Below are 15,567 nucleotides of genomic sequence, written 5' to 3' on the forward strand. Positions count from 1 at the left end.
TTTTGCCTCGATCTGGAGGATATCGCGGAGGTATTGCTCCAAAAAGGTCACTGACATGCACGGGTATAGCGCTTTCCTTCATGGCAATCTGTCACGCTGGTCATTTGTTTGTCGGAAGTAGCAACAGTAACTAAGGGGGGTGGGGCTCTGCGAAAGGCTAATTGACGAGATAACGGGGAAAGAGTTTATATATCGGTGTATGAAATTTTATATTGGGGTATCATTTTACAATGATTAGGCTACACGTATTGGAATATTCAATTTTTCAAATTAAATGTATTTTTATTACACATTACACTTTTTTGAACAAATATATCCATCTAATGCAAAAAGGTAAAAAAAACATTCCCATATTAGTATTTACTATATAATAAAACAGCATACAAAACTGTCAACATTTTTTCAAAAAACTACAAAGTGTATATTTTCATTGTCGTTTAATGAATTCAATTGGAGTTTTATTGCAATTCCAAAATATATATTAAAGAAACATTGTCATTAATAGGACAATCTGTTTTTGTGTCATTTACTCCAACAGCCAAGTGATTTTGCGTGACCCAACAAATACCACTGTGCTACCCACTAGTAGGTCCTGACCCCCACGTTACTGTGCGTCATTATAAGCTGCTTGCACAAACAAACCATGAGGTCATTCATTTTGGAGGCCAAACTCACACATAAAGTAGGAAGCTGCTTGGGTCTGTGCTAAGGTCAAGGGGTTCAGTATTTTCAAGCTCCAAAAAGGACATTAAGGTAGCATAGAAGTGATCCAAATGACTCAAGTGCTATATTCCAAGAACATGACAGAGTCACTTAAATCAAATTATTAATCAAACCATGTATACACAGACGTCAATAACGTCAAGCCTAATAGGTTCTTGCATGTCTCATGTCAAAATGTCATGACAAAACGAACACGGCAAGAAAGACTTTAGAAAAGCATGATGACAGATTTTTTATTGTTTGGTGAACAATTCCTTTAGGGACATTCTTTAGTATTAATACTGTGAAACATATATAGATACAAAGAAAAGGCCTTGATAGTTAAATAAACATATGTTTCTGCATTATGTGGACTACGTATCTGTTTTCATTATAGACCTGGGTCTGCAGAATGTTCACCTTCACGACAGTTCCAAAGGCAGACTCCAAATGAGCCTGTGCTTATCCTCCAAACATGAAAGAAATGCTTGAATATGGCAGTCAAGTTTCCATACAGCTGGTGCCACTATTTTATTAATGTCATTTAAGTCTTCTGTTGCCACACCCTATAAGCAACAAAAGTTAAGAAAATGACAATAATCAGAAGACATTGATATTCCATCAGCACAAACTCTAATCAGTCTCACTTGACGAGAGTCTAGATTTTAAAATCCAGCAGAAAATTTCCATCGTTTCAAAAGTAGTAACTATATGCCCAAGACATCAACATTGCACTGGTGTTTGTATAATTTCGAATGCATGATATTCTACTTAGAAATTCGATGAAGCGTGTGAGATCATTCAAGTTTTTTCATTTTTTATCCACGGCTAGGCCAAAAATGTGTCCCCGTGGTAAATTTCGAGCATTAATTTTTAGATATATTAGGGGCGAGAACAGCAGCTGGCAAAGTGTATTGGGAAACAAACAACAGAAAATGTACAGGAGCACAGTGATCTCCATCCCAGTGCTGATGGACTTCTAGTGAGCCTTGACGAGGCTGACCAAAGAGCCAATATGTTCAGGCCTCTATGGATTTATTTCAAAAGAACTAAAATCACCTCAGCAAGGTCAAAACCCGGTTTGTCTGCCATTGATATATGAAGAAAAAACAAACAGAAGAGTTTTTCCATTCTTGATACGATTCATCAGTATCCTTTGGTTTCTGTCTCAAACACACAGCGCTGCAAAAAGAGTTAGGAGTTTATTAACTGCTTAAACAGTATTTTTCAATAATAAATAATGACTTATTGAATATGTATGTGTTATATTGGAATATACTGTATGAGACATAATAATTGTGAATAAGCTGTTCACAATATGTAGTTCTAGCCCACCAAGGCGGCTTGCTGATTTATAATAAGCGGGTTGTTGCACAAATTACTAGTTTCACTTTTAATGTGTGTCATTCATATGAGTTAACGGATGCAGAACGTTAACATTGAATTTGACAAACTCTATGATTTCTGCTTTTTTGTGTATGCCATATAAAACTGTAGCCTAAACAACATTCTGTAAGAATAATAAACTGTATCTTGCTTAATGTGTTTGTGCAACTGACCACAGACACAGCATGCAAATGTGACCCCACCTGTAAAAACCTGGCTAAAGTGATTTTTAAATAAAATCATCCTGTATAATGTGAAGAGTGAGGTCATGTCAAAGATTGAAATCAATGTATAATCATTGACTGAAATCAAACTTGAATGCTTATGAGACTTTATCATGGATTTCATAGACAGGTTCACATATTTCGAAGACCTTCAGCCCACAGGTTTGCTTGCAAGAAGATTGAATATTTTATTTTTTACCCTCAATGCAATTATTCCTTTTACTAGGGCTGGGCCGATAACACTTTTTCATGTCTGATACCACAACCTTGAGTATCTGTCCATACCGATACCGGTCCAATACCATCTCTATCGCCCTTTTAATCAATTAAAGGCGGAGTACACAATGTTTGAAAAACGCTTTGGAAAAGGAGACGAGCCGACTACCAAAACACACTTATAGCCAATCAGCAGTAAGGAGCGTGTCTACTAACCGACATCCTTGCCGGGTTGCGTATGTGTGGGGCGGGTCTTTTAAAAGAAGGTCCAGATTCTATTGGGGTAGGGGCGTGTTTGTTTAGTTGATTTCAAATATCAACATTGGCTTTCAAACATTGTGCACTCCGCCTTTAAGCTGCATATAACACAATTGTTAGCCATACAAAAGGTTAAACAGAGCTACAGAACAAAAAAAAAAACGTTTTACTGTGCAACAAATGACTGTGCAAATTCATTTTAGTTAGTCATCACAAAAATTCAAAATGAAATTTATGGTGTAACTTTGGACAATTTATTGTGCAACTTTGTGCAAATTCATGTTGCTCAGCAAGTCGCGCTTTAGCCCAAGTTGCCATGACAAAGTCCGTGTTGGTATTGGATCAGATTGTACTCCCCGACTTCTACAATATTCGATCCGGCCATTTTTCACCAAAACCAGTCTAATATCGATACCGAATATTGTATGGGTCCACCCCTACCTATTACATTGCTAAAAACAGCGTTATTTGGTGTCATACAATGTGTTTGCGTGGTTTGTGGTTCTAAAAACACATTATTTTCCACATACCGTACATTATTGTTGTTCCTCTATGCTCTGCCTTCCTGAAACGCATTGATTTTGTACAAAGCTCATCGTTCTGAAAAGCGCTGTGTCCTCCGATTGGCCAGCTAACCAGTATGTTGTGATTGGCCTGAATACTTCTGACGTCCGCCGGAAATGTGACGCCCCTTACCGTGTTTTGAAGATTGGCTCTCAATGCAATACTGACAGGACTTATTGGAATATTGTCTTTACTACCTTATCAATGCGAGCCAAATCTGATCCAGAAAATGCTTGAGCAGAACGTAACAGAATTGGTAAGGTTAGGATTACTAAAACATAAAATGATGTCTTTGTTAGCGTCTGTAATGACAAACAACAAGCGCTACTCTGTATGCTCAAAATTTGCGTTTGAATCATGGTTTAGTCAGTAGTAAAATGTTTAAATATGAAATCATCGACTACTTACAGGCTGTTAGTCAGAAGCGGGAGGAATTACGGCGCATTCACACGGGGCGTCAGCGTTAACGCTTAACGGAAGGCTTGTCTGAAGCGTGGCCAACAGCCAATCGCAGTGGCCACTACACATGCTCCGGGCTTCCATAAACGTAATTGGCTGGCTCTGCCTAGGTTATTTGCATAAGGTGATCTGATTGGCTGACGCACGCGTTGCCGCTTGAAAAGTTGAGAAATGTTCAACTTCTGCCGCGAGCAACGGCAGTGACGCGATGCCGACGGATCCACAATTCAGTTCGGCAACGCATGACGTCACCCATTAAAAGTGAATGGGAAGCGTTAACGCTGACGCCCCGTGTGAATGCGCTGTTATGATAATGACCGGACCGTCGCGTTGACATCAACAGGCCAAGGAAGTAAACTGTTGCCTACTATCCGTGTGTTTGTTGTAGTCCAAGATAAGAGATATAATTTGGAGACAAAAACTTGCATCATCGTTGGGATTTGTACCCTTGCATATCACAGCCACCAAAGCAGGCCCGGATTGGCCATAGGGAGAACCGGGAGGATTCCCGGTGGGCCGGTCTGTTTTTTTTTTTTGGCCACAAGGGCCGGTGTTGTCATGCCACCGGGATGACGCGTATTTGCGGGTGAGAGATGTCCCCGCCGCTTTATGCACAAGTTGATTGTGTCCCGAGTCCCGACCACTTATTGGAAGAATTCTTGCATTAGGGTTCATTGACATCTAAAACGCATGGGAAACGCAGGACGTGCCGCTGTCTTCTGGTTTTCAAAGCGCTTACTTGAACACGAGTTTTGTTTCAGACGCGTCTATATTGAGTGTGCTTGCCGGCCGCGCGTCTATATTTAAAATAAACTTGAGCGCGTCTTTTGAGTGCGCTTGCAGGCCGCGCGTCTATATTTTAAATAAACTTGAGCGCGTCTTTTGAGTGCGCTTGCCGGCCGCGCGTCTATATTTTAAATAAACTTGAGCGTGTCTTTTGAGTGCGCTTGCCGGCCGCGCGTCTATTATATTTTAAATAAACTTGAGCGCGTCTTAATACAAACGGGCTGGCCTCTAAAAGGAAAAGAATTTACAAAACGTATTTTTTTATCCAAGTCATAGATGAATTCTCTATGAATAGTCATTATTCATCGTTTATTGCAAGAGGAACAAACATTTATTTGATGCAAAACTCATTAGTTTATTTGAAAAAAGTAGTTTCAAAAGTATATCCATGATGTTTTCTTTTTTTTAGCCTACGTTATTTAGCAATAGACATGATCTAAGTACTAAAAGACTTTTTTCCATTTATTTCCAATGCATACTTGATAAATCTTTCTTGTGTATTGTATATCAGGGGTTTCCAAACGTTATCAACCCAACAGTTATCAACAGTTAATCTCAAGACTCACCATTTTTTAGAAATAGAAATATAGAGGAAAACACAAACACGTTTGTTTCCTTTAGTTTTTGAATAAGTTTACTTTAGACATATTATGGTCTTATGATAGGGCTGCATGATTATGGCAAAAATTATAATTGTTTACTGCATTTACTCGTAATATAAAATTATATATTTGAAAAATACAGTGAATTGCAAGGCTGCAGAGAACAGTGCACTTCTGCAGACTTATACTACTGAGGGTTTAAAGATATTGTTTTAATAGTCAGTCGTGAACTAAAGTGGGCCGGTCTAAGGCATGAAACTCCAGGGCTGAAAATGAGTCCCACTCCGGCCCTGCACCAAAGGATGTGTAAAATTGGGAATCGGAAAATGGGTGCTCTTTAATATAACACACATGATAATATCATAAATAATTTTGCTGTCATTTAAATGTGAAGGTTTTGCCTTAAGAGCAAATTGGTTACAAACTACCTTCATGTCTCCCTACCTTTGTCTTTTGAGTATAATTCATTAAAAACTTAACAATATTAACGACGAATTTGACTGAAAGTATTGTTTTATTATTTAGTGGAAATTGTGACAATATCGTAGTTGTAAGTTGTGTTGTGAAAGTCTTAAAGTGTCACATCCCTAAGTATGTGTTCACCAAAGTTATTTCAAGCATTATACAAATGCCAGGAATTCATAGACTAACATTCAACACCGAGATGGCCAAATGCAGCAGGTGGAGCGGCTACGTCCTTTGTTGTTTCTAGAGATGTGCCCGCAGACTGTACAGCCGGTTCACGGCTGGCACGCGCAAGCATTCAGTCTTTTTGATTGGGCACCAGACAAATTCTTAGTTTTCACTACAGCATATGGCTTTTTCTTTTGTGGGTGTGCGGGCCAGAACAGAGGATCTGTGTTTTGGAAAGGGTACAAGTGACGGGAGCCACAGGCTGAAATCAATACAGCATTACCCCATCGTCCCTATGCTTACAGTCCAGTGATGGAAACAACAGATGCATGCGGAAAAAAGGGCCACTTCATGGCCCAGACGGTCCATGTACACTTTTAAATACTGTACATGTCCGTCTACGAACTGTTACTACACTGAAATCGCTCATGTGCCACTTAACCAGCCAAGCTTTTGGTCTGTTATGTGGGCTTGACATAAAAGAGAAAATGCTTGAATAGAGATTATGAGTGGACTGACTGTGGCATGATGAAAATGTATTTTGTAAGAAGGGAGATTTAGATAAGTGTGTTTGATATTGAGTGAATTATTGAGACTGCATCCTTTACAGCTTTTTGTGTGCATGTTGCTGCACAGGGCCGAGTGGTGTTGGTGTGACTGAGTTGAAGAGGAAACTTCTTCTCTCTGACCCAGAGCACTTCAGTGTAACTGTGCCACGTGAGTTCATATAAAATATGTGCAATAAATCAACCTGACAACATCTGTCTGTTTTGAACAACCGGGATGACTTTGTGAAGACTTATGTGGCTGCTTGAATTGTTGCTAACACCTCCAAGCTATTTTGAAATAGATTATTAATGTTGTTACAGACGACCTACAATGTCAAACTACGATACAAGCTACAAACGAACACTTACTGTAATGCTGTAAGGGGACAAAATAATCCTAAATGCAGTGTTCGAATTGAGGGGGGGCTGGGGTGGTCCAGGACCTCCTATAAGCCTCGAGGGGCCCCCTATAAAGCAGAAAAATATAAGGGGGGGTCTTCTGGTTTAAAATACTACATGAATTTAAATTTCTCGTGCTGCGCTGCCACAAAGCGATACTGTCCATTATTTGTCCCAATTTCGCAATAAACAAATCCAAAAGATTTCTGTCTGAAATAAATGTAAATTCTCAAGTGCACCTTAGGCTGTTTTCTGGAGGAATTGACAGATTCTTCTCAAACTATTATTTCCCACTAATTTGAGGGGTAAATGGTTAGGGTAAATTGGGGTTTCTTTAATTAAAACGTTGATCCAGGACTAGTGGCGGATTTAGCAAATTGGGGGCCCAAGGGGAAGGTATGTATGGGACCCCCCTATTCAATCTATAAAAGAGAACGAAAATAAAATTTACTCAAATGAAGATGGAAAGCAGAGAACACACAAAGTGTAGCACTACACAAACATTTAAATCTGATGCTGCACAAAAACTAGCAATGCATCAAAGCCAATGTTGTAACTAATCTTTCACATGCCCAAGACATCTTTTGCAGTTATTTTTGTGTCACTCGGTGAGTTTCAAGTCTTTGTAATGAAAGTTTAATGCATTTTAGAAAGGATTGTTCCTGTGGACCTATAGACCCATTGTAGAGGTGATAGAACAAACACCCGAAAATTCTCGGGACAGCATCATATGTCCAAATTTCAGTCAAAACTGTTCTATTTCATCATAAACAATCTGAAAACAGGGCTTTAGGTGTAAAATACCCAACTTGTCCTTAAGACCGCCTCTGTCCAGAACCAATCAAAACACGATCCAGGATCACATTTTACTTTGTGAAAGCATGCCGACCCTATAATGACCTGGGGGGGGCTTAACTAGAGGACCCCCCCATTATTTTTAATATAATTCGCACACTGCCTAAATTTGACACTGTGTGTGAAATCTAGGCTAGTCTCATAACCAGATTATGAGATTAGGATCATCAAAGTTTGCTTTTCCATTGACTTCAATCTTTGGCATAGTCTTAATCAATAAAGATAAAGAAGATTATATTTTTAGAGAATGTTCTGTACATTATGTAGGATGATTTTTCAATCATAGGAAAATGTTTATCAATGAGCCACACCTCGCATTTAACTAAATATTTGAATACAAACACAGATTAAAGTATGCTGTACAGACATTTAAAGACATTTATCTGAAATATGATTCATATTTGCTGGACTGTTTGACTTGCCATTCCTTTAAATGAATCAGACTTTAAACAAACACTACTGTACAGTACTGTTCATGTGAGAGAAAGGACAGTTTAGGAAAGGAAATGTGGTAAAGCTGTGTACAATACATTATGACCTAAGACAGCAATGTGATGTTTTGTCATGCTACATCACCATTCATTGGAAAAACTAGCTTGTTATTTGAAAAGCTTTACAATTTTGAAAACAGCTGTACTACTGTGATGCTACTTTTTTCCAGTAGCGTCACTACTTTTAGTTAAAAACTCAAGAACGCTTCCTTTCGAGTACGCAGCTAAACAGGAATCAACAACAGGCGTTTATTTTTGTAAAGAAAGGCCAATGTGCCTTGATCCCAAATCTGTGTACGTAGACCATCAAATTTTTCCACACTGCAGTTCCACAACGAGGCCTAAAGCTGTATGAGACTGGCAGTGGAGGACGAGTCCCATTCAAAACATATTTCCTGCCACTCTCATTGTCTGAGAGCGATGTGGACAGATGTAATCTCAGACACTTACAGACTGTCAATGTAGTGATGGAGAAACCAGTGTCACTTTTCTCCACTGTTTTGGAGACTGACCAACATTCTGCTGTAGGTTGGAACATGATGTACTGTATTGCCTGCTTCTTCCCCTTTGGAAGCTCCAACTAACAGCTTGCCATATTTGTGACCGTGTTCCAAGCTTCTGAACTGCGGCGAGACAAAGTTCGGGTCTAACTACGTCTGACATGCATTTATTTGATTTATTAAGTCTGAGCAGTGAGTGCCATTCAGCTAAAATTAGTTAGAAAACAGATAGCCACACATTAGAGCCCGACCGATAAAGGATTTTGAAGGCCGATACCGATACAACTGTTTGTTGGTTTTTAAATCCGATATTCCGATATATCGGCCAATATTTTTTTCATCTTTTTTATTTCAGAAACGCGCAACAAAACATTACAGATTTTCACTAACATTAGTTATTTGTAGTTTATTTATGAGTTTTAACTCAAATAATATGATAATGCATTTTAAAAAGAAACTTGTTTCTTTTATTGTCACAACAGAACAGAGGAACATCAAAATATATTAAAGTTCTGAAAAATAAAATGTATAAAAATACAAACTTAAGATATGAAACATAAAGGCCTTTGAAGAAAAACACAACAACAACCAAATCAAAGTTACCAGTTTTAAAAGACTTGGTTCATAAATATAACTTTGAATAGGACTGGAGACAAATTCTGTTAAGTTCTGATACAACATGGTTGAAGGCTGTTTCGTCCGTTTTTTAAAAATATTCATTTATCGGCCATTATGAATGCCGATACCGATAGTTTGAAAAAAAAGCCTAATATCGGCCTGCCGATATATTAATCGGGCTCTACACACACATGAACTAAAGATAAACACAACTTATAACTCTATTGTGAATTAGCAGTTTTTTTAAAGACTGCTATTAACCCTAAAGGTCAATATGAAGTCTACTGCAAAGCTGACATGTTAAAATGGGTTGTATTTGCTGTTTAAAGGTATAGCGGAAGATTTTCTTTTTCTGGGTGGATCATCAAGACTATTGGTCGTCCCAGTTGTCAATCATTCTGGTGATTATGTTTACGTAAGGCCATCGTACGTGCTCGTCTCTAGGTTCGCTTTCTGCACATGCGCACTTTCAGGTGTATATGTGTGGTGAGCTATGGTTTCAGCTATTCATTGAAGCTCGCGTTCTCACCGTATTTTTTCAAAATGTTTGAGGGTCGCAAGAGAAAAATTGTCTACGAATTGTATGACAAGAAGAGAAGGGCCACTGAAGAAAAACAAGACCAGAGTGTTTTTGGGAGAATATTTCAAACACTGACGTGCTCTAAAGCACAGGTTGGGCTTCCCACTGATGCCTCAGTTGCGAAGTTTCTACTCGACAGGTAAAGTTTGTCATGCTATTTGGAGAAATCCATTTAAATGCTAGTAAAAGTTGATGTAAGCAATGATTAGCGATGCTAGCCCTGGCACAAACCGCGCAGACACGATAAACATCTCAATGTATGAGCGATGGCGACAGCAACTTGTAAACAGAGCGTGCATGAGAAGAACTAGGCTCGTGCATGCTCTCTCGTGCACACTTTTAATAGGCGTTCCCTCTCGGGTGCAGGTAGAGTGTTGTGCAATTGCATTTTTTTTTAAATGGAGAGGGCGGGGTTTTTTTCTAAAATTCGTGAAAATCTTCCGCTATACCTTTAATGTCTGAAAACAGCATTTTTTACAGGTTTAGAGATCGGTTCAGTCATTTGCCTTATCACTTAGTTTGAACCCATAAACAAAACAATCTGTTTGATTTACTGTACACTGTTGAAAGAAATGGACACCCACATACAGAAATCACAATCGGCCTGACTTGTTGCCCTCGCAATGGCAGTAAAAGTTTATAGTTTATTTTGGAGTATGTAGAGAATGTGTGGACAATTAGAGTTAGGGTGTGTGGCGAGCTCCTCTGGTCTTCTTAAGCTCACCTCTGAACATATTTTCTGTGTGAGTCAGGCTGGTTAAACTAAGTCTTATACTATATAACCCCTAGAAAGTTTTGGACCAGATGCTACCAGACTGCCTCCGTCATGTTAAACGTCAGTGGACTCAAAATCAGTTCCAAAAAGTGCAACTGTGCTGTTACATAAAACCGTTGCATCACGTTAACATTACGAAGCGGTGCATTAGTTAAATTGGATCTTTATTGCATTAAAGCCTTTGGATATTGCCAGCATTTTCTTTTCAACAGATACCACTCGGGAGCAGAAAAGGCAAGAAAAAGATGGGGTGGAGTATCACTTTGTGTCCAAACACACATTTGAGAAAGATATTCTTAACCACAAGTAAGCAAATGGCTCATGTGTACTACCCAACCCATGTTGGAGATTATTGTAGGGCTACTTAGGGGTTGTGTGCTATGTTGTTTTGCACTGCTTGCTTGTTTAACCTCTTCGGTGAGCAACTATGTTTATAGTCATGTTTAAAAATAAAGATAATCTCATTATGTAAAATAAAATTATCCTTTTGTAAAAAAGGAAAAGCTTAGTTTATATAGCTTTACTTACCAGGGGCGGCCGGTGACTTCTTTTTTCGAGTGCCCTCGATGCGAACTTCGTCACAACATGTATGTAGCCCGTCATGTGTGTGGTTCGTAATTTCAAAATATGTGTTCTGCGCGACAAGCGATCCTATGTTCATCACGTGTTTTGTCAAAATAAGTGCCTGCTGCAGATGTGTCTAAAGGGTTTATGATAAAAGAGACACTCGCGTTTGCCAGATAATTGCATAATCTCATGTGTAATCAATCTTGTGAATGTAAACGTCTCTTAACATAAACGGTTTTGACGCGTGTGCAGCAGGCATTTATTTTGACACGTGATGCACATGGTTCACATGATGCAACAAACTCATATTTTGAAAAACACGAGCGACACACATGACACTAGGAACACTTATTTTGAATTAGCGCCCCTCGGATGAGCAGTCACGAGCCGCCACTCTTACTTACGTAACACATTCATAGACAGAGTCCTAAAAATAATAAAATGGAATAGAGAGGGCAAGAAAAACAGACTCGCTAAAACAGGGGTCTCCAACCTTTTTGTGAGCAAGGGCTACCACAATGGATAAAACAATCTGGAGGGCTACTTTTTTTGATATAGTCTATTTAAAACTTTTTTGTTTTACTTGCTGATTTTATTTTATTATTGTTTAAAATGTTAACATACATAAAGAAGCCAAGCTAATATAAAAATACGTAATAAAAAAATTAAGCTTTTAATAGAATGTGCTTTGTCGGGCACCTCACAGACTCCGTGCGGCCAACCTGGTGCCCGCGGCACCATGTTGGAGAACACTGCTTCAAAAAAATTGTTAAATAAGTTGTCATGCATTAAAAAAAGTGAAATTTGCTAGTATCAATGATACATTTATATCATGAGAATACATTAAGTATCCACTAACAAAGGTGACCGAAACAATGCAAAATAAAGCATATTTGGTGTTTGGCATTTCAAGTTAAATACTCCATGTAGAATAAAACAAAAGGCTTTTAAAAGGCTACTAATATGATTGCCATCATATCATTTCATTATTTTACACTTTCTTTTATTGTGTGTAAAACAGTTTAGAAGAAATTACTAAGTGCACCTTTTAAAAAATCAGTAACACTTTACAATAAGGTTCATTAGTTAACATTAATTAATGTATTAACTAACATGAACAAACCATGAGCAAAACATTTGTTACAATATTGATTAATCTTTGTTAATATTAGTGAGTAGAAATAAAGCTTTTAATTGCTTGTTCATGTTAGTTCACAGTGCATTAACTAACATTAACAAGATTTTAATAAAGTAAAGGTAATTGTTGAAATTAACATTAACAAAGATTAAAAAATGCTGTATAAGTACAGTTCATGTTAACTAATGTCGTTAACTAATGTTAAATAATTAACCTTATTTTAAAGTGTAACCAAAAAATCTATTAAATACATAACCATATTCGGTAACACTTTACAATAAGGTTCATTAGTTAACATTAGTTAACTACATTAATTAACATTAACTAATAATGAACGGCACTTATACAGCATTTATTCATCTTTGTTAATGTTAATTTCAACAATTACTAATACTTTTATTACAATTTTGTTAACATTAGTTAATGCACTGTGAACTAACATGAACAAGCAAATAAAGCTTTATTTCTATTAACTAACATTAACAAAGATTAATAAATACTGTAACAGATGTATTGCTCATGGTTTGTTCATGTTAGTTAATACATTAACTAATGTTAACTAATGAACCTTATTGTAAAGTGTTACCCCATATTCTTATTCACTTAGAAAATTTATGTAAACAAGATTTGGGACACATTTTTGTTTTTAAAAAAAATTCTGGATTTTTACTCACACATTTAATCCTTGTTAATGCCTAAAACGCAGATCACAGCCTAAACCGATACTCTCTTATTTCTTCCATTTTCACTCAAAGTGAGGGGAAATCTCAAAAGCATGTGTCTGTGAACAATGTCACATTATATTCAACTAAAAGGATATTTTAAGAGCCCTTTGTGGTTTGAAATGACTTTTTGTCTTGTTAGTTAGACACAGAGACAAAAGTCAAAAAGAGTGAGACAGTAATGACAGAAAGCAGACAGACCGACTTTCCAGAGAGACGCGCTAGAGAGAGGAAACACAGGCTGCTTTTTGAATCACTTTAACGATTTACCATCATCTTTGATTATCATAAATGCCTTGGAGCCAAATGTTAAAGCCCGAGTTACAGTCAGAGGATCATACTTACATCAGAACTCAATCTGCATTTTAACACATTGATGTTGCTTGATACAAATGTAAGAATAAAGTGAAAGAAAGTTTACGACAAACCACAACTTTTCAGTAAATATTTTTTTCCATTTCTGATTCTCCTTGTAAGTTAGAAATATAGTTTACTTTCAAAAGATATTACTGTATAAAACATGATGCATGTGCACAGTGCAAGTTATATTTATGCCAAGCTTGATAACGGAGGAGAAAATGATAAATCCCTTAATTTATGGAAGGCATCTGATGTTTTTAATGCTTTATTGTTCCTTAGAGACCTGGTTGGGTGTTTTGGCATCTTTCTTCAAATGTATGATCAAAACGTTGGCTTCTATTCAAAGTGTAACATAAGAAATTGGATAAAAACATACTGTGCCAAAACATCTGGAAGGATGTTCCTCTGAAATATACTACTCAACTTACTCTAAATGTCACCAGAATGAGAGATTATGGGAGTCAGACACATCAAGTGACACAGTGAATGTATTTTCATAAAACATGTTATTATTAAAACATGCCAAAGATATACTACAACAAACTGGAATACATCACCTACAGATTTATGTTTAAATATCCTTGATTTCATATATGAGTTATTTTGTTATTTTGGCTATAACTAATCCAAAACGCTCCAGATATTAAAAGGCTTTAAATGCTCTATATTATCCATTCAATCCTCTCTCAAATGTTTTACTTAGGTTTTTGGAGTACGGTGAACACAATGGCAACTACTATGGTACGAGCGTGGATTCGGTGCGCAGGGTCCTAGCGGAGGGCAAGGTGTGCCTGCTCGATGTGGACCCACTTGTAAGTAAAAAATATTTCATGTGTGCCAAAAAGCATTGGATCAGATATTCATGTACAAGTGTTATCAACAGCAAAACCACCTGAAGAATGTATATATTTCATTTCATATTATTAAAGTACCACGCATTCAGTATATAACACAAATACCACAATTACAGCAAGATTTAGATCCTTCTCCACGAGCAGGAGAAAGAGAGAGAACTATGGAAAGAGGGATAAACAGAGTCTGAGAGAGCCAAGGAGCCCTATACTACATGTCATATTTGTTGACTTTGGAATATTGTCAGGAAATACTTCGGAGTCAAATGCAAGTTAACAGAATTTATTTAGAAAAATGAGAGAGAGAGATGAAGAGCAAAGTCACTGGTATCCACACACGGCATACACCCTCGACTCACTCTGGATGAAATCACTACTGTGGGAATGAAGCACGCCCACAGCAGGAAGAGTGAGCCGGCACTACTAATGTTCAATACTGATCTGAAGAGAGAGAGAGCCACCCACGCTCTCCGTCGTGAACACCAGCACTGCCACCCCACACAACGGAGGGATGAAACACGCCGCCCTGAAGGCAGATGACAGGCGAAGATGGAAGGTGGTAAATCCTGGTTCACTGACGGAGTAATCCACTGTAGAATCCTGAAGCTGAAGTCGCCACCCGGAAGTAACTGGTATACCGCCTAATAACGAAGCGAACCAGCTGTTCCGAGGGACAAACAGTCAATAGAGTCAATGTAATCCACAATGGTGCAAAAGTATAATCCACTCACGGGTGATGAAGTAGCCGATGTGAAACAGAGACAACTGGTGTACTGCCTGATAACGAAGCGAACCAGTTGTTCCGGAAGACAAACAGTCAATAGAGTCAATGTAATCCACAATGATGCAAAGTATAATCCACAAGCGAGCGGTCCGGGCGAAGACGCGCCTCCGGATGCCGTAATCCAAACCTGGGGTAACTTAAAGAGAGAACAGAGATACGTCCGACAAGACAAGGCAGGGTAACAAGACTGTGACCAAACAAATGAGCGCGCAACGAAAGACAGGACTACGTGCAATATAAAGGGAAAGGTTAACGAGACACCACCGGTGAACAATCATCGAAACAAGGGGGCGGAGTTGGTGAACACATGAGGAACCGGCACCACAGGTAAACAAACACACACACACACATATCCCACACACAGCCATCGATCACCCAGCAGTCATGACAGTAGCCCCCCCTCCACGACCGGCACCAGACGGACCGGGAGACTCACCCTGTCGCCGACGGAGGTCCTCGATCAACCCAGGATCCAGTATATCCCGAGCCGGAACCCAGCTCCTCTCATCCGGACCGTATCCCTCCCAATCCACCAAATACTGAAATCCT

The 15,567-nt window shown here is 38.4% G+C and overlaps 1 protein-coding gene across 7 annotated transcripts in view; it reads left to right on the forward strand.

The window, feature by feature from the left end:
* The window catches only part of mpp7b (MAGUK p55 scaffold protein 7b), a 68,508-nt gene that overhangs the window by 33,286 nt on the left and 19,655 nt on the right, over nt 1–15,567 (forward strand). For 6 of the 7 annotated variants that reach the window (XR_008643901.2, XR_008643904.2, XR_008643903.2 and 3 more), the window contains 3 exons: nt 6,467–6,547; nt 10,809–10,902; nt 14,087–14,195. Coding sequence is in view for 2 of the 7 variants with exons in the window: in XM_055202755.2 (XP_055058730.2) it covers nt 6,467–6,547; nt 10,809–10,902; nt 14,087–14,195 (284 nt within the window). In the remaining 5 variants the exon portion in view is untranslated. The remainder of the gene's footprint in view (nt 1–6,466; nt 6,548–10,808; nt 10,903–14,086; nt 14,196–15,567) is intronic. The other variant, XR_008643906.2, reaches the window with a different exon arrangement.

Source organism: Misgurnus anguillicaudatus, chromosome 2, assembly GCF_027580225.2.
Source record: "Misgurnus anguillicaudatus chromosome 2, ASM2758022v2, whole genome shotgun sequence".
Taxonomy (NCBI): Eukaryota; Metazoa; Chordata; class Actinopteri; order Cypriniformes; family Cobitidae; genus Misgurnus; species Misgurnus anguillicaudatus.